The 20,197-nt window shown below is 39.8% G+C and overlaps 1 protein-coding gene across 18 annotated transcripts in view; it reads right to left on the bottom strand.

Moving 5' to 3' along the window:
* Mlip (muscular LMNA interacting protein) overlaps positions 1-20,197 on the bottom strand; it is a 243,963-nt gene that overhangs the window by 126,455 nt on the left and 97,311 nt on the right. For 12 of the 18 annotated variants that reach the window (XM_060384737.1, XM_060384723.1, XM_021659243.2 and 9 more), the window contains exons 1-3: positions 15,793-15,975; positions 9,164-9,319; positions 5,497-5,889 (exon numbers count right to left, since the gene is read on the bottom strand). In XM_060384737.1, the coding sequence (XP_060240720.1) occupies positions 5,497-5,889; positions 9,164-9,319; positions 15,793-15,888 (645 nt within the window). In that variant the 5' untranslated portion in view covers positions 15,889-15,975. Of the gene's footprint in view, positions 1-5,496; positions 5,890-9,163; positions 9,320-15,792; positions 15,976-20,197 lie in introns of those variants that run through there. The other 6 variants (XM_060384726.1, XM_060384728.1, XM_060384732.1 and 3 more) reach the window with 3 other exon arrangements.

Below are 20,197 nucleotides of genomic sequence, written 5' to 3'. Positions count from 1 at the left end.
TTTGAGAACACCTGAGTCAAAGCTGAAGTGACTGCTCTGCTTTCTGAGACGTGGACATTGCCGGATGCTGGTCCTGCATGACCACAGCTTCCCCTGACAACCCTTGTAGAAAACTCCCCACAGTCTTCACACACCAATCATATCGTAGAGAGGTGGCCTCCTGATTGGCCTTCTTCTCTCTAAGGCTCGCACATAAGAATAGTGCTACTGGGATGATTCTCAGCCTTTCCTACACAAATCAACGAAATGATAGTCTCTGGTATTCCTAACGCTAGCTTTAATCCATATAACCCAGCACTAAATTGAACTTTTAAAATCTAACCAATGAATGTCTCTGTTCAAGGTATCATTGGTGCTACTGTGAACAGAAAGTGTCCCCTTTGTTGCAAAGCCCATCTCTTGCTATTCTGTCTCCTCTCTCTAAATTTCATGCTTTTTTTCCATCTTAGGTTTTGACATACTTTCCTTATTTTTAGCAATTTTTTTTTGTGTGTGAATATTGTTAACATTCTAGCAAGCTTGGTCTCTAGTCAATGCAGTGGGAAATCTTCATTCTTAATCCCACAACTGCCATTACATTCCTGGCCACTTTCTACACAGGGGAAGGTGATAAGACAGCCTGCCACTGAGTTCATGCCAGAGACAGCCCCTGCTCCTGTTACTAGGGAACCCACTTGGAGACTGAGCTGCCTATGGGCTACGTCTGAGCAGAGGGTGTAGGCAGGGCAGAGGGGAAGAAGAGGGAGGGAGGGTGGGATTGAGGAGACTAGAGGACCACAGCCAGGATACAAACTAAATAAATTGTAATAACTGATTATAATTTAAAAAATTTTTAAAGTAATTTTCATTGCTATATAGCTGTAATTTTGCTACTGTTTTGAATTTTAACACAAATATTTTTGGAGATAGAGGTTTGACAGAGGAGTTGCGACCCACAGATTGAGAACCATTGTTCTACAGATACAGTCCCTTGGAAAGTCGTTTTGTTTGCGCTCCTCTTGGAGTCAAGGCTCACACCACACAGTGATTATTCTACTTATTCTGCTTTAGGCTCTGGACACTGATGTCTGATGTAGCCCTTGCCTTCCCAAACACAGACAAAAATTACTGATAACAGCTAGTCAGGAATCCATCCTCTGAAAACCCTAGAGCGTTTCCTGCTGCAATCTCCAATTCAACCTGACTGTCACATAGCCCTCCTGCTGTCCACGGCCACTAGTACAAACTGAGACACACAGAGGAAGTAACTACGCTTCGCGAATAACAGGGATTTTGCCAGATTCTGACAGAGCCTGCGGTCTCCCGCTAACTCGGAAAAATTCTCCTACATTTTATCCATGCTTACTTACCGTGGAAGGAGAGAGAGAGTACTAAAGAGCCCAACTCAAGCAGGACTAGAAATGGCGAAGTGGCAGAGGAATGATAGCTTGATAAAAAATGGTTTCAAGGAATAAAATTGCGTGGTTGTTTGTTTGTTTGTTTGTTTGTTTTCCTATCAACTATAAGGACAAACATTCATAAATGTTCAGCCCCCTTCGTGACAGCCACGTACTTGGTTAAGACTTTCATCACCTGTCACCTGCCCAGGCAAGATTGGACTTCTTTTGTGTTTTCTGTTTTGCCTGAAGTTAGGGTCTTCCAGCTGTAATCATGTCCATTGCTTCCTAGCTTTTTGATAAGATCCGTGCCACATTACAGAAAGTAATTGGTGTTCCTCAAGCTAGTCCTCCCAGAAATGAGCAGACTCCAACAAGGAGTTTAATGCCACAACTTATTTCAAGATCTTCAACATCTAAATTCCTCAGGCTATAAGCTGAGGGTGATTTGTTTTAGGGAGGAAAACGTCAGCAGCATCACTAACTATGAGACAGTGGTCCCGGGCTGTCTTCCATGCCTTATTATACCTCCTGTTCAGCTGTGAATATTCATTAAGAGTTTTAGTATGATAACGTCTTTTCTGTGTGTATTTCCCAGGACCATTTGTCTAACCATTCACATGACATAATCTAGGTTCTCTCACTGGTTCAGGTATTGCATTAGATGCATAGGACCAGAAGGGAGAAAAGCTGTGTCAGCCAACCATTCTAATGGGATGATATGTACATGCCAAGCTACCGGGAGGCAGTGTGCCGGAATGAGGTGTTCCTTTACAAGATCTGAAGATGCGGAATGTTAAGACTTATAAACCGCAAGTACTTACTGACACTGATGATGGGGATTCATTCTAAGAAATCCATCATTCCCTGATTTGGTCACTCTGAAAACGTCATAGAGAGCACAGATAGAACCAAGACCTCCATGGCAGCACTATGCACGGTGATTTTAATTAGGACCATAATTTCATCTATCACTGGCCAAAGCTATTATTCTGCACATTACTGGATCTAACAAATGTATGAAGTAATAATCACATTGACTAGAATTTTATATAAAAACCTCTTCTGTTTTACTTTCGCCAGTTCTTTCGACCCTATTGTTCACATCCTCTCCCCACTTCTCATATCTAAGCTACATCTGAACAAATGAACAAAGTCTTTTGTTTTTGTTTGTTTGTTTTGTTTTGTTTTTCGTGACAGGGTTTTTCTGTGTAGCCTTGGCTGTCCTGGACTTGCTTTGTAGACCAGGCTGGTCTCAGACTCACAGTGATCTGCCTGCTCCTGCTGTTCTGAGTGCTGGGATTACAGGAGTGCCTCTGTGCCCTGCTGCCTCTTTCTCTTTTATGTCTCTTATTATGTGTCTCCAAACATGTTGTCATGCCAACCCTCTTGAACAGAGAAATTCATGTATCAAAAGCTTACCATAGTCATAGTTTCATAGTTCCAAGTTCTCTGTCTCTGCCTCTCTTTCTTTATTTTTTTTTCTTTCTCTCTGTGTATTATCTCATTTAATCATCCTAAAGAAAGTTGTTATTCTCTTGATGTTTTCATTGTGAGCCTAACTGTTAACAGTTGAAACATCTTTTCAGCCCACAAGTTGACATTCTCACTTTATTTTATGAATGAAGAAAGGAATCCTGACTTCCAGTGACTTGCTCAGAGGGTCAGGTGAGTAAGATTCCTGTCTTGTTCCTGTTTTCCTACTTCCTTGCCTCCGGTATCAAGACATCCCTGATATCATTTCTCATCCATTTGCAGCTCTGTTTCTGTCATCCTTCTCACACTCTTCCCACTAAGTCATCAAATAATCTCCAATTTTAAGATTTAATGAGCTTGAATTGTCCAAAAATTGTTGGTTTTGTTTCATATTTTAATTGCAAACTTTCTTTTTTGGAAGTTTCTTGTTAATAGACAAAACTTTTTAGACTTTTCCATAACCATTTAAGTCTTTTCTTGCTTAATTTTATTTCAGAAGGTTTTTATCCAACTATTTATTTTACTTTCAATACTATCTTTACTTTTTACTTAAACTCTATTTATTGACTTCTTTTTTACCATAAAGTGTTTTCACATAAATGTTCCATTTCAAAGATTAAAAGAACTGGCTAAAGTAAAACAGAAGAAGTTTTTATAGTCAATGTGGTTATTATTTCATGCATTTGTTAGATCCAGTAACCAGACCACAAAATTTATGTTAGTATTTTCAGACTATAATAAGTCAATAGGGAACAAAATGTTTAGTAAAAATGAAGCTAAAATGAGCTATATCTTTAAGGACTCTACAAACCGTTAAGGGAGATAAGACATATACCATACAGAAACAAAGCATGTTGCACTGTGGTCATTACACAATCGTGTGTTAAAGAATTATCAGAATTGTATGAGGATGGGGAGAGGAATTGTTCTCACGAACAAATTTCATGAAGTTAGTACCTGAGCAAGGACTTCAGAAATGAACATAACGTGAACTTAATGATACTTGTTTTTTTTTCCCCTATACCTTAGTGAAACCCATCTATATACAAAGCACAGCGCAACAGGAATTAACAATAACTAAACCTTTATGTCAAGTTATTTTTGATCTAATGAAGGAAAAAAAATCAATTGTTTCAAAGTAGAAAAGAAATTATGATGGAGATTTTTCTTAAATCTGTTATCAAAGAAAGTCACAAAAACAGAGGAGCACTAACTCATCTCCCCGAGAAGTGGTCCTGCCAAAGCTAAGCATGAGGATCGAGCAACATGGATGTGGGTTCTGGGTAGACAGCATTCAAGACAGAAATCAAGAAATCAGCGGCAGATGAGTGGGCTGTTTGTGCCGAGTGGTAGTTCACAAGAGCTGAAGAAAAACCATGCAAGATGTAGCTAGCCAGGTGTAGAGTCGAAGCCATACTTTAGGAATATCCTTCTTCTGACTAACCAGTGATGCTAACTTACAGTAAGGCTGTCCTTCTCGTTTTGCTTATCTATCATTTTTCTTGAGGCAAGAACGCAATGTCTGAGCCTGCACTGCCTTTTGAGAACACCCTGAGTTGCGTTGCTATAGTCCTTTGTTCCAGTACCTAGAGAGATGTCTCAGTGGTTAATAGCACTGGATGTTCCCGCAGAGTACCTGAGTTCAATTCCCGGCATCCACTTGTCAACTCACAACCATCTATCACCACAGTTCCAGAGGATCCAAAGCTATCCCTGGCTTCCATGGGCAACACGTATATTACACAGACATACATTCGACAAAACACAGTTACCCACAAAAAATTTTGAAAGAGGTCCACAGTAGCAGCACCCCAATGAGCATCTTCCATTACTCAAAAACAGTGGAATATCCTGGATGCGTGAAAGTAATGAAAGCCACAGCATCAGGAATCAGGGAAGGCAGTAGGAGCAGACACATGTGGACACATGAGGGACAGCACATGTGGAAGACCTACTCTACAATCTTGCAAAACCCTAATGCCACAAAAAGACCAATTCGCCAGCGAAAATGTCTTTTGAGCTACTTTATGATGCTTATAAGAGCTTGGCTTGATTGGAACTAAACAGGATCTGTCAGAACCAGTGCACTCCCCTCTGACAAGCAGTGAGGCCTCTCGATGCGCTACCTTCAAAGCCAGCCTCTGTGTCCCCGGCCTTCAAACCACACCTTGCATTGCAGAGACGCCGGGCGTTTCAGTCCAGATCAGAAATTACATTTTTTACATACTCTTACTTCCTGGTCTATTCTCTTATTATTCCTTTATTTGTTTGAAAGTACTGTTTTTATTTCTAAAACACATTTAATGCTTCTTCTTGGATGTTTCTTTTTTGAAATGTGTTCCTTGATGCACCCAGCCCTCCACACACCCTCTGACATGTCAAGCCTCTCCAAGAATCGCTCAAAGAGAAATATTTCCGCAAATCTACTCTAGTTAAATACATTACACTTCCTGTCCAGTTGATTCGCAGTATAATTTTTGGTCTCATCAGCTTCTCGATGCTTATTTACACTGAGATTAGTTGTGATCTTGAGCTATGATGGTTTTCATCGTTTTCTTTGAGAGTCATGTATTCTTTAAAAAGGAAGATATTGTCAGATACCCACAACTAAAGGTAGTGAAAACAGCACTCAGATAAAACTTACCTGTCCATGCTTTTGTGGAGGGGCCATCCCATGAGGAATTTCAGCATGTGAGGAGGCCTTGGGATCAACCCCTCGTATTTTCGGACGTACCACATCAGAGGCCAGACTGGAAGAAATAGCCAGAGACTTGGGCCGAGTAGCCATGTTGCCTGTTCCTCCTGCAGGACCCCGTTCACCTTGTTTGTTTGTAGATTCATCTTCCCCATCAGAATCCTCAATAAAAACATATTCTGCCTTGAAAAGATCACCTTTCTGCATTCCTTGAAGCTCCTTTGTATCAAATTCCTTTCTTTGTGAATTCCTTCCACTGACTTCTGTGGGATAGGCCAGTGTCCTCTGGTCCCTCTCCTGTTTTCTCTCACAGCCGAAGGTCATATGGTCACTGTGCTCAAACTGCAACAGATGTAGAAAGGTAAAGCTGCTGACTCAGGGATGACAAATGCATCTTGTTAAAATATGCGAAAAAGTTGAAGCTACTCCTGGAAAGGTTTTTAATACATTATATACCAGGCTTGCCTGAGAGAAATGGACTGAAACACGTTGTTTCTTTTACTAGCTCACCTGTTTGCACTACCTTAAAGTCCAGATTTAGCATTAACAAGTAAAGCTTACCGCTTCCCAGTAAATCATGAGGAAGGGAGAGAGGAAAGGAACTGTGATGGACAGAGCAAGAACAGAATGCAGTGAAGACATTCATGAAACAGTTGTAACGCTGGTTGGAAAAGGTTTTACTTAATTGTCAAACAACCAGCATATCCTTTACTAATAATAGTGCTAGGGGAGAAAATCCTAAAGGAACCAAAATAAAATAAATTTCTAAGCTTTTGAAAGGAAAAGTGACATTGACACAAAGTACATCAATTATCAGAATAAAAATCCAAGCTATCTGGAAGGAGCTTATAAATAGGACTTTTTTTTTAATGATACAGGGGCTGAAGAGATGTCTGAGTGGATAAAACAATTGCTACAAAAGCAGAAAGACTTGATTTCCAATCCCTAACGTCCACAAAATAAAAAGATAATGCTATACACCTGTCTATGATCCCAACACCGTGGCTGAGGAGCGTACTCAGGAGATAGTCAGGCATTATAATCAAAATGGTGAGATCCAGGTTTGGTGAGAACCCCTGTCTCAAAAGACGTGGGAGAAAAGCAGCTGAAGAGGACACCCAGGGCCCACCTCTGGCCTCCACTCATACCCGCATCAAAGGATATACGTGTCCATGTATAAAGATATAAACAAATTAAACATGAAGTGGATTTTTTTTCAGTACATTATTTCATGTTGGTCTGGGATTTTCAGTTTTTCCATACATTTTTTCTATGAATAATCAGAAAGTTTACAATACCCGAATTAGTATCGTTTGATCAGGCTATCAGATTCCTTTTACTAAAATAACAGCCGTGGACAGATGGTACTCAAAAATCTCACTGTCAGTTTTCTTGTTTTAATAACTATTCTGTGATTGTTCTTTTTCTAGGGAAACTTTTCCATAATGCTCAAATTGATTCAAAAAGACACTAAATACTAACAAGTTCAACTATTGTGGTAGGTTTAACATGTGCTAACATGTATGCGTTACACGTACAGAGACAGAAGTCAAACACTGATTAAATACAAACTGGATTGAAGGGGTAGTTTACACTCCCAGCCACACTGTGTAGCTCCCAATACTGATGCCGTCTAAGTAATGCAGGTAAAGCCTGTCGGACGTGGCTTTCTGTGTCTCTTTCTGTTCTTTCACTCTGACGTAGCTCACAGCACGTACCACTCCTTCAGGTTTTGCCACACACTCTCGTCTTGCTTTCCCTGTCTTCTCAATTGCTAGTAAGTTCTGTGAGCAGTTACTATTCACTTGAACATATGTTGTAAGGGTATTGACTATACAAATGAACGACAAATGATCTCTTCCAATACCAAACTTTTTAAAATCTAGGAAGAAAAACTTAAGCTTTTAGATACTTGGTGAGCTATATCTATGTCTACATCTCTCTCTCTCTCTCTCTCTATATATATATATATATACACATACATATATCACCAAGTACCTACTGTGTAGTTTATTTATAATGCATATATATATATATATATGTCCTAGATACAGTTGTAATTACAGGTACATGATTTAATATAGAAATCTTAACATTTGAATATTAGGTATATAATATGTATCATATTATATTTACATATATCATATACTTATATATCATATGTTTTTATATATGATATATGCAACCCACAGATGAATATCATTATCCTGGGAAGCACTGGAGTCTGAAACCAAGACTGATCATATAGGTACAGTTCTTCACAAGCCTAATAACAAGGACCCTATTGACACAGTGTATGAAGCGAGATACTACTGAGGAGAAACTTCCCGGAAGAGCCTCACGTATTCAGTATCTCCCTGGAATTATTTGACTCCCCTCGTCTTTGAAATACAACAGCAGCACTGAAAACGTGCTACTTTTTAGGTACTTATTTTTCATATATACAAGGTAAACAGTATCAGCCCAACCTCTCTGCCTAACTGAATAACAGCACAAGTTCCCTATCTCATACTCTCTGTAATAATGAATAAAACAATGTTGAAATACGTTTTAAAGAGACAACTTCTGCTCCAAGGTTTATCTTGACAAGGTTTATCCAAAATGATCGTTTTCAATATTGATTAATGCATATTATATGTGCAAAGCAATGTGTTTTTATGATTTTCAAACATGCATACTATGTATTTGACAGTGTCCGCCCCAATAGAACCATTTCTTACTCCCTTTCTGCTCCCCTTCCTCCTCATGCCCCCCCCTTTTACTTTCATCTCTCTTTTCCAAGACCTTTAATCTGTTTTCCCTTTCATTTCTAGTACTGGCCTATGACATATACAGCTTGATAGTATATTTTATTACCTAGTATTCAAAAATTAAGATTTTGTAGAATCATGTATTTGTTATAATTATAACTTTACCAAGGATATATGCTAGGAATTTTTTTCTCTGTCAGTTATCAGATTGTTTGTATTTTTCCCCCAATCATTTTGCTGTGTAACTATTTTTCTAATACTTTAAAATACATTTGAACAGTTTTATGATTATAGATAAGGGTGTCCATTCAAACATACAAAATAAAAGTCGCAAAATACAAAATGCCGGTGTTCCCACAACTGTTCCAATATGTATTATTTATTCACCACATATAAAATCGTAACATCCTACTATTTTCCCTTAGATTTTCTTTCAGGGTAAATTGAAACACTTAATGTTTTGGGGTTTTGTTTTGTTTCCAGGTATGTTTGGGGACGGTCCCAGGAGGCAAAAATTGTCCTGTTGATAGAAGATAATAAAACAGCGGCTCAAAAGAGCTGAGGACTACAAAACGCACTTTGAGAAACTGACATCATTTAGGCTAGAATTACATGTATTATCCATATGTGCATATGCATATAGATGGCGATCCTCGAGACGGAATTCACGGAGCTCAGGCTAAGCTCACGCTCCGCTGCAGCACTAAACCTCCACTCCTCACGATCATATTTTCAGTCACCCTTACATTTCACAATCATTGTACTTTAAGCAGAGGGAGTACGCGTTGACATAAATTTCCAAGTCATTACTATGAATAATTTTAGATCATCATTTGAAATTTTAAAAAGAAGAAAAATAATCCTACCCTATTTACAGTTTCTGGACTCTTATCACTTGGTTCCTCGGGAATTTTAACAAGGAATTTAGAAGTGTCAGCCAACTGAATGTGGGTTGGTAGTCTTCTGAGCGTGGGGACAAAGGTGAAGATCAGAGGTTTGGCTTCAGAATCTCCAGGAGAGACCTATGAGATACATGATAAATTAGACTTTCAGCCTTGTCAAAGGTTTGTCTTGTCTTTGTTCTCCATGTTCCATATTTACCTCATTCACTTTGATAAACTGCCTGCTGTCATGGGATCGCCTGTCCTGATGCAAATAAAATCCACATAAAAATATCCGTAACACATGAGAACTTCCTTTAAAGCAAGCAAGGTAGCAAGGAAAGCAGTCTGCCCTGAAAGGGACCTGCTGGAGGACGGGGGCAGCTCAAAGCAGCAGCCTGGAAGCCATTTAGCCGAAGCTCTCTGTCCCAGCTGTGGACAGAGAGGTCACTGGAAACCCAGAACTTGGTCTGCTTCAAATGTGACATCTAGCCATTTAACCCCAAGGTAACACACTCATGTTACTGACTTACAACCGGCAAACATGCATGAAAACTGCAATATGCATCATATTCATGTAAATGTGTATATCTGAACATAAAAAGAATGCCTATCAGTCCACCCACATCTGCTCTAAAGGATCTGCCTTCTTGTTTATTTATACTTAATTCCTTTAGAAGTAATTTCGTTAAGTGCTTGCTTTTGCGGCTCCTGGGGAGGAAGGTTTTAACAGTGACTAGGAAACACTCAGCAGACTACTCACAAATAGAAAAGGATATGCTCATGGTGCTGAAGGACCCTGTTTATGGAGCCCTGGATTCCATTCCTCTCCCCACCCCTCACAGCCAGCATATCTGTTCTCCTCCATGCCCTTCAGTCCTGCTCCAATTCCTCTGCTACAGCTGACATTCATGTAGATATACTGCCTCATCCTTTGCTTATTCAACAAAGTCAAATCAGCTAGAGGGACTGGCAATTTAACAATGAACAGAAATTCCTGCTGTCATGAATGTACTAGGCAGTGGAGGGAGGCAGGCAGTAATAAATAAATATACGAAATATACAGTATTTCCCTAAGTGCTGTAAAAACTTTCTATCAGGCTTTGTAGAGGACCACAACCACCCCCCCAAAAAAAAATGGTGAGTCAAACTTGAGTTTATACAGGTGATGACAATGATATGAAGGAAAACATATAATTGGAGAGGAAGAACGAAAGATACACAAGACCTGAGATAAGTATTTTTACTAGGTAGCTACAGGAAATTAAAGTTCATTCACTGAAATAAAAAACCCAATAATTTGAAGTGGTTTGAGGATAAAGTTCAAAACCAGAGGGGATAAGAACATACACTCTTGCAGGGGTCTGGTCAGGATCCCAGACCACCACCACCTGTAAGTCCAGCTGCAGAGGTAGCAACTCCCTTGTCTAGACTCTAAGGTACCTATGCTCACACAGACAACACAGGCACATAAACACATACACATAATTAAAAATTTTTTTTTAAAGTTGGAGGATTTGGTAGGAAAATTAGAAGATGATTGAGAATGCCTGGAAAGAGCCACTCGGTTGTTAGTTGGGAAGGCTGGCAATCTAGCCAACCTAGAGGAAAACCAGGCCTACCTTGCTTTCTGTGAGACCATTGTTTATGTGACATGGATGTCCTCATTTTCAGCAGAATGTCAGGTTCCATATGAATTCATGTTTTGCATCAATTTTGACACATTTTTTTTAGCACATATGGGTTAAAAGGGAAACTACCTAACCGTTTGAGTATTCCATAGTAACTGTGCATGCCCTCTATTTTTATCATTTTAAACCATATGTTTTACTCTAGAAGATTGAGAGGTGTTCCCACAAAAATAATAGTACAGAGATTCTGAATGACTATCGAGTCTGGGCTTTGACCTTGAGAAGACCATCTGAGAGGAAGAGCACTAAACATACAAAGGTCAAGTGAATATGAGGCAACAGAGGACAGGGGAAAGCCACGTTGCATAGGGTGACAGCAAGGCTAGCAGGACCAAGAGAGAGCATGGTGGCACAAACATGAAAAAATGTAAAGATTGGGGTCCAAAGAATCTCTGGAACTGGAGACACGGTTATTAGATTATTGATTAGGGATATTCTTCGTGAGCATGAATCAAATGAAGAAGATGGATAGCCCTGTGTTGGATTTCACCCACATTCTTGAAAGATCTAAATTACTCTGTACTATCTATTATGGAGTATAATGTTCTACTAAGTGAAACACCCATGCTTTGTGGAAACAACACCTATTCCTAGGGGCACGTAAAGTATACAGACACACACACACACTTGATTCAACTTTCACTTTTTAATAGTCTCTTCTGCCTTTAAAAATATTTGCTCTTCCATCACTCTTCCTGCACCAATCTGGGTCTAACTGGAGTCAGAGCCCAGTGCCCCAGCCAGAATATCAGGAAGAGGTTCCCAAGGGTAATTTTTTCCAACCCCCTCTCACCAACATCACACCACTGTGCCCTGAGACCCTGAAACCCAGAGTGGCTTCCAAACTAAAAAAAAGACTCATGCACCTGATCTGCAACCTGAAAGATTAGGGTACCAGAAAACAAAGATCCAAATACCCACAGAACAAAGATATGACAAAATGCCAACACCAAGAAATAGCACAGAATGTTTAACTCCACCAGATGCCTAGATACCATTGCAAAAATATGAATATAAACAACCAAGACATAATGCCTCCTCCAGGAGCTCACACCTCTATTGTAATATTCCTGGAAAAAAGCAATTTAACTAAAAGACAAGACAAGAACTTCAAAACAGCAATAATGAATATGTTAAAAGACTTAAAGAGAATATGGAGACTGGGAAATATAAACAAACAGGAGGATGAAATGAATGAAAATGAGTAAGATATGAGAACAGAATTTAACAAAGAAATAGAATCACTAAAGAAAAGCCAAACTGAAATTAAAACTTGAAAGGAAAAACATGAGAAATCAAAACAGTAAGTTTACAAAATAGCCTTGTAAATGGTTTAGATGAAATGGAAGAATTTCAGGTTTTGAAGACAAGGGAAGAAGAAATGGATAGCTCAATCTAAGGAAATGGTAAATATTAAAACTAATCTAGGTACAAAAATTTCCTCTTTGAACATGCCACAGCTACTAAATCTGCAAATAATAGGAAGAGATGAAGGTAGGTCTAAGACACAAAAAAATATTTTTTACAAAATCATAGAAGAAAAAATTTCAGATCTAAAGAGATGTCTATCAAGGTGCAAGAGGCATACAGAACATCAGACAGGACCGGAAAAGAGAATCCCTGTGACACATAATTATCAAGACACTAATTGTAGAGGACAAAGAAAAGATAGGAAAAACAAAACAATTAAACTAAATAACAAACAAAGGCAGACCCATCAGAATAACAGCTGACATATCAACAGGTGCCCTGAAAGTCAAAAGGACCTATAAGGTCTAAAAGACTACAAACACCAGCTCAGACTACTATATCCAGAAAAGCCATCAATCACAAACACAAGAGAGAGAGAAACATTTCACGATAATGACAATGTTAAGATTTTCTGTCCAGCAATCTAGCTCTACAGAACACACTAGAAGGAAAACTTCAGTTTGAATATAATGTTAACTATACTCAAGGAATAAATAATCAGAGTTCAAAAAAACAAGAAAACAAAAAAGCCACAACAAGATAATAGCAATTAGTAATTACTATCAACAATAACTCTCAGTATAAACAGTCTCAGATTCCCCAACAGAAAAACACAGACTAACAGATTAGATTGGGAAGCAGGATCTATCTTTTGGTTACCTTCAAGAAACACACATCACCTTTAAGGATAGACATCACCTCTGGGTAAAGGGATAAAAAGGGAATTCCAAGAAGATGGATCCAAGAAACAAGCAAATGTAGTTATTTTAACAACTGACAAAATAGGCTTCAAATGAACACTAATCAGAAGAGACAGAAAAGAATAATGCCCACACATTAAAAGGGGGGAATGAAACAAGAGGATAGAATGATTGTAAACAATTACGTAGCAAATGCAAGGTGCAAAGGGGCCCAATTTCATATAAGGAACACTGTCACAGCTACAATTACATTGAACCTGACGTACAGAGGGTGGCTTCAACACTCAGTTCTCACTGGTCTTTATTCTTTCTTTTTTCTTTCTTTTTTGAAAGAAAGCTTATGAAGTGTGGGTAGGAAGGGGGAGCTGGGGAGGGGAAATAATATAAACAAAATATAAAATAAAATTTGTCAGCAACCCTTTATGATAGCCATGTCAGAGTCTGTGAGCAGTAGCCCATCACCCGAAAGTAGTAAGTCACTCTTTTCCTTAGTGGGAAGAAGGGTTAGACCTCTTATAAGGCTAAGAAGGGCCTTTGGGCTGATCAACAACAGCATAATGGCTACAGACTTCCTAGGTTTTCCTAGGAAGGTTTGCTTCCATAACTGATCTTGTCAGTGTCCTGCTGGGATGGAGGCTGGTGTGGAGAGGGATATCAGCTGGGATACTCAGGAGTTAAGCTGCATTGTTCCTTTGGTAGGCTTCTGAAATGTCTTAGGAGACACTCCTGGTGTGACTGAGAGTGCCTCCAGAAAGGCTTAACCGAGAGGGAGGAGGACCCACCTGAATGCAAGCAGCACCTGATGAACTGGGGTTCCAAACAAAGGAGAAAATGGATTCTTTCTGTTCCGGGTCAGCAGCAGCATCTGTTTCTTTCTGCTTCCTGACTAAGGGTACCATTCAGCAGGCTGCCTCACTCCAGCTGCCATGCCTCCCTGGGCAAGCTCAACTACAAGCTCAAACCACAAGCCAGAATGAGCCCTTCCTCTCTTAAATTGCTTTCGGGTGGGTATTTGGCTACAACAATGAAAAAAAAAAGTAGCTATAGTAATTCAAATAATCAGGACAGAACAGTGATTTGATAGGAATCAAGAAGGAAAGGGTGAAATTTTGACCTTACATCCAAGTGCTTTTTCCTGCCCTAATTTTCACAGAAAATGACTTGCTCTACCTGAAGTTTATCCAAGGGAAATTAAATAGTTCTGATAGTTCTGTATGAAAGACTTCCGTGTACCCCACAGTTACAAAACCCACTGACTCTTAATAAAGAGCAAGTAGCCATACTTTCTAGGGCACATACAGTGAGCAGAACCTCTCCAAATGCCTGGCCCAACTGTTCAAATCAACTTGTCTTAAATCTTTCAAGTACAGAATTCTCCAGGCGCTGCTTCACAACAAGGTCTGCTTTACAGTCTTTTTAAACGTTGGTGGGTATGGTTTTAGTGAATAAAACAAGCACAAAGCATGAAAGGAAGCCAGTGCACGAGCCAACACGATGCGCTCTTATCACGGTGCCACTCGGGGATCTTAAACATGACCACATGATGAGAAAGATGGCCCAGAACAGAGGCAAGATGGCTGCCTTCAACTCTGTGGTTACATTCCCCTGTGAGGAACCTTAATGCCCTGAGTAAAATATTTTCACCAAAGCAGGAAAACAATTCTACTTCCTTATTTTAGTTGCTGATATATGTGTGTGTGTTATTATATATTATATGTGTATATATATATATATATATATATATACCAGTATTATCCATATATATATGGATATATATATATGGATATATATATATATACAGGGATTAAGTCCTGTCCATATTCACATGCCCAGAACATCAGGAAAAGGAAAAAGCACTTTCACAAAAGCACTACAAAATTAGCACAGGGCTCTTTTCACTGTCTTTCTCCAGATCCTGTATCATACAAGAAATAAGGTTAACATGAAAAGACCTTTTGATGGAATGCGATTTGGAACTACACTATCCACACTATGAAATATTCTGAAGAATCACATTAACCAGTAGACTGATGAATCCCTTGTTCGGGGGGGGGGGAAGCCATTTATCATTTATTGCATACTGTGTGGCAGATCCAACGGAGCCCCAAAATGAATCGCTATGGTGACAAAAAAAAAAAAAAAATCATTTTCCAACAAAGCAGAAGCAGATGCGAGTTAATGGCATTCACTTCTTAATTGCCAATTAACACTTTCAGCTGCCAATGCCATTTAAACATCTGATCACTGGGAAACTTTTAATAATAGAAATAAGAACTAAATGGATTAAAATAGTACCCTAGACTTGGATTGCAGGACCCCAGTTTTGTACAACTGACCCCTTCTCGCCCCGCAGGCTGGTGGTGTGAGAAATGTTTTCATCAGAACCTTACAGGCTGTAAGCTTATTTTCTCAGCTTCGGGCTGTGTGCCTTTGTTTCTCCTCTTTCCCCCAAAGTTCCCCCCATACCCACACCCACCCCGTGTAGACACTCGCAGCGCGAGGACCACTGGCCTCCTACTAAGAAAAGGCAGCCCAAGCATTGTAACATCAACTCTTAGCGTTTTCTTTGCCCCGGGAGCAGTTTTGTCTTTATCAGTTGCCCGTTTTTTCTAACCGTAGATAACATCTCGTTTCGATACACAGACAAATTTATCAGCGCCCGGGTAGCTTGCCATCACACCCTCTGGCATATGCCAGGAACGCAGTGCCTTTAAAAGTTACTGAACGCATTAAGCAAAGACTTCCCTTTTACCTTGGGTGTGGTCTCAATGCTCCCCGCTAAGATGCAGGAGGTCATTTGGAAGTAATTGTTCCCGAAGTCTTTCAGAAGCCCCTGCTCTGGAAGCATTGATTCACCACATAAGAGTGAGCAAACCAATGACTGAGGTGGGAAGAGAGCCTGTTACTAAAACAACACGGGCACACGCGTGCGCGCGCGCACGCACACACACACACACACACACATATGCTCACACATGCATATGCACTCGAGCACTCACACACACACACAGGGTTTGGGGGGAGTGAGGCGGTGGAGCCTAAAAGAAACCGAAGCAGATTCTTCTCCGAGTCAAATATTTTTCAGCTCCAAAGGATTTGTTTTGACAATTTTTACATTTGGAACTTCACAAGAGGTCACACTGACTGCTGAAATGGGATCAGTGGAAGTGAAAAATTGCCACCTATGTGTGTTTGCCCTCTTTTCCTTTCATGCATGCAGTCCAATTATGTATTCCGTGAAAGGAAGGGAGAAGCCAGACTGTACAGCAATGAGAAGCTGATTGAAGGGCCCTGGCATCTGCCAGTCTCAGTGATCAGTTGGCCACGCTCACAGAGAACATTCAGAGGCACAAACACATGCAAACACAGTGTCTAAATAAAGAACTGGAAAAACACAGTGATCATTTTGGAGAGTCAATCATTTCCATGAGTCCTTGGTGTGTGAATGGCAGTCAATGATATAGGAGCATCCAAGTGACTCAAGTTTTGCTGTTCAACAAAAGCAGCTCTAAAATAGAGCTTGTTACCAAATAGTTGTCAAAACAAAATCCCGTTGGACTGTTTCTGCAAGACAGTGTCTGCCCTGACTACCAATAAACAAATCAAAAATGTTTCTCACGTGATTGAAGGAAGTTGTCGGCTTTCAGTCTCTCTGTTTTCTAAGCACTGATTTTTTTTTTTTTTTTTTGTCTATAAACCTATTTATGCATAAGCAATGGAGTATGTGGTGTAGGAGGAGCTGACTATATACTGAATGCTACGCAACAGAATGAAGGTTTTATTTCATGTACAATTATAGCATTTAACATTTTCAACATTGTCTAAATCCTGAATTTATGAAAGCCATACCTATAATAATGATGCAAAGGGATCCTGTTAAGAAGCGGGAAAAACCATTGCAAATAGCCATTAGTATACCTTGACCTAGAAATGGGCTAAATTTCTAAATGTATGTGCTGTTATGTCACTAAAAATATACATCTTCTGACATATACACTTAAGGATACAAAGAGGTGACGTATATCTGATGGCAAAACCTTTCGTTTTTGCTGAGAATATAAATCTGGCATATAGATAACAGAGATACAAAGTGAAGAGAGTTCTGAAGAGAACTCCCGTCCTGTCGCTCCTGAGTGTCAGTGCACACTACGCCATCTGGGCGCCTTTAGAACAGCAGTTTCTGCTTGAGAGGTTCTGCAGTGGCATCTCCACACCTGCAGCTTTTAGCAAGCTTCCTGGTCCTCTTGCTGAGGGGTTGCTGTCCTACTTCACTTCTCTGTTGCTCTGAGAAATACCGTGACCAAAAGCAACTTGGGGATGAAAGAGTTTACTTGGCTTACACATCCCGATCACAGCCCACCGCTGAAGGAACTCAGGAAAGGCACCACGGAGGAACACTGCTATACTGGCTTGCTTCCAGGTTCACGTCCAACTAACTTTCTTATACCTCCCGGACCACATGCCCAGGGATGACACCGCTCGCAGTGGGCTGGGCCCTCTGACATCAAAACACAGTCAAGAAAATGCCACACAGACTTACCTACAGGACAATAGAGTGAAATCATTTCCCCAGTTGAAGTTCATTCATCCCTTGTGACTCTAGTTTGTGTTGAGTTATCAAAAACTAAACAGCATGCTGGCATTCTACTGACAGTTCAGAAAGCCACAAGATCACAGACGCTTGCAGCAAAATAATTGCAAAGCACTTGGCTGCACTTGAAGTGTGAAAATGGTGTCCTGTGAGATCTAGAAGAATTTAGTTAGCAGGTAGAGGAGGTTTAGGGAGGAAGTTTAGAGCAGCAAGAGAAGTGGATGGCAGGAATAGTCATAAAGCATGGGAAAACAGTCAGGACATTGGCCGGAGGACCTCAGAGCAGTTCCCAGCCTCTAACCTGTGAACGTGGATAGTTATAGCATTACTCCACAGAGTGTTACAGTCAGATTCAGCTCAGGAAGCCCGTGGTTATGTGCCAGGCATATTCCATACATATTACTTCTCTTGGCACTGTGTGTTGTTGTTTGTTTTTGTTTTTGTTTTTTTAACCTTATAAATAACATGACTGAGAATAAAGGCTAATAAGAGCAGAAGTCAAGTCTAGATCACCAAAGACTTTGAATCAAGGTATTTTAACTTTATGCAGCATGGAATAAAGGTGCAGAGAAGCATATATGTGCTTTTTTGTAATGACCAAAACCTCAAAGAGTGTCTGCCATTATGTTTTAGACACACTTATCTTGGAATTCTGTCTGGTTTATGGATCCTGGGCCAGTGAGGTCTAGTCTTTTGTCAATGGTTCCATTTATTCTAAATGAATTTGACAACTCCATTGCTCTTGTCTTGTATGTCAATGTCCTTTTTTTCCCCCTATGGTCTTTTCTTTTGCTCATTCTCTTCCCCAAGAATAAAGCAAGGTAGGCAATTAGACACAAATTTGGAAAAGAAAAAAATATAGCTTCTCTCTTTAGAGGTATTCAAGGCCTACCTTAAAGCACTTTGTAACATGAGAACAGTTAACCTGTGAATTTACCATTATTGTCTATCTTTTAGTAACTTTTCCCTAACAATTTTCTTTTATTGATTCATTAAAATAATTGTTGCTGTTGCAATTCTTTCTGTGACAAAAGTCATAATTTTTACTTAAAATAAAAGCTTAAAAGCCACACATAGCAGCAACATTTGTCAGCCATCTGGCTAGTTACACTTACAGCTCCAAAGAGTACATGAACTTAGGATAATTTCTATAGAAACCATTCTCATTTGGCCAGCAAATGATGGCCTCTGATTAAAAAAAAAAAAAAAAAAAAAAAAAAAAAAAAAAAAAACCTCTAGGTTCTAAAGTTATATTTTGCTCGAGTAGAGGAGGCTGGTAGAGTGTCACCTACAATTATAATTGCTTTTTCCTCTGGTCAAGGAGAACCATCTAGTTTCTTCCCATGCACCCTAAGCTTTTTATAAACCTATGCTTCCAATGATCTCTCTCCCAGCAAGGGACATAAAATTCTCTACTGAACAATCTCCGAAAGAAAGTGTAATATATGAAGCCTCGCTCACAAAAGGTATCTCCAACTTAAAACTCTATCATCCGGCACAGGTGACGGCTGAAGCTGACATTCTTTACCTTTCTTACTAAACAAATTTCACAATCCCTCTGAGCTGACAGACCCTTGAGATGCTGCTTTTAAAACATAAACAATAGAGAATTTAATAATCTCTCTTCCTGGTATGAGAATCAAATTTGAGGGAAAATACTAGATTGGCCCACTAGAAGTTTGTCAAGGCCGTTCTGACATCCATTTGTCTGATCTTAGGCTCTGGGTTTGATCACATGCACACAGCAGCACTCCCATTCAGTTACCTTTATAAACATCTGGTGAATGGCGTGCTCTTCAGGTTCTACACAAGGAAACTCTACTGTCAATGTGGCATGGAGTCTTAGGAAGGATATGCCTTCACAAGTGACATCAAAAACAAGGTGTGTAGTCTCCAGGAAGGAACACTGTCACAAATGACATCAAGGTGAGTGAAGTAAAGGAGAGTAAGGTCTGAACGGAGGCTGCATGGGAAAGTAGACTCAGATTGTACCTGGTGAAGAATTCCTCTTGGGTTTTGCAATCTCTGGTCCTGTGATTAGAGACCAACAGAACGAGCTATTATTCTGTTTTCATCCTGTGATTTTGCCCCTCAGCTGATGAGAAATACCAAGGGTATGGATTTTTCTCTCCTGGGGTGACTGTTGGTTCAAATGATCCAAAGCAGGATTAGCCCAGTGCAAAATCTTTCAAGCAAAGCCCAGTGTCATCTCATCAGTCTCGGACAGCGCACTAACACACGAGTTTACTCTTGTGCAGCTTGAGCAATTAAGTTTCATCTGCATTCATCATTACTGCTATGGCTTCTCTTCCCCTCATGCTGTCTCCTCCCGGTTGAAAAAACATAATCCTGCCCTTCTTTAATTAGGGTGTGCCAGAACTTTCTAGAAACTTAGTAAAATCCAAGACCTAAGTTTTTATGTAGTTACATATTCCGATGAAATCAGTATGGCCTTCTACAGAAGAACTTAAAAGAGGAGCCCAGACAACGGCAAGAACCATTTCTCCGTCCAGAAGATGGGGTGCACCTGCCTGTATACCCTATTTTCTCTCTCTCTATGCTAAAT

This window comes from Meriones unguiculatus, chromosome 6 (assembly GCF_030254825.1).
Source record: "Meriones unguiculatus strain TT.TT164.6M chromosome 6, Bangor_MerUng_6.1, whole genome shotgun sequence".
NCBI classification, from domain to species: domain Eukaryota; kingdom Metazoa; phylum Chordata; class Mammalia; order Rodentia; family Muridae; genus Meriones; species Meriones unguiculatus.
This window is presented reverse-complemented; position numbering and strand designations above follow the sequence as displayed.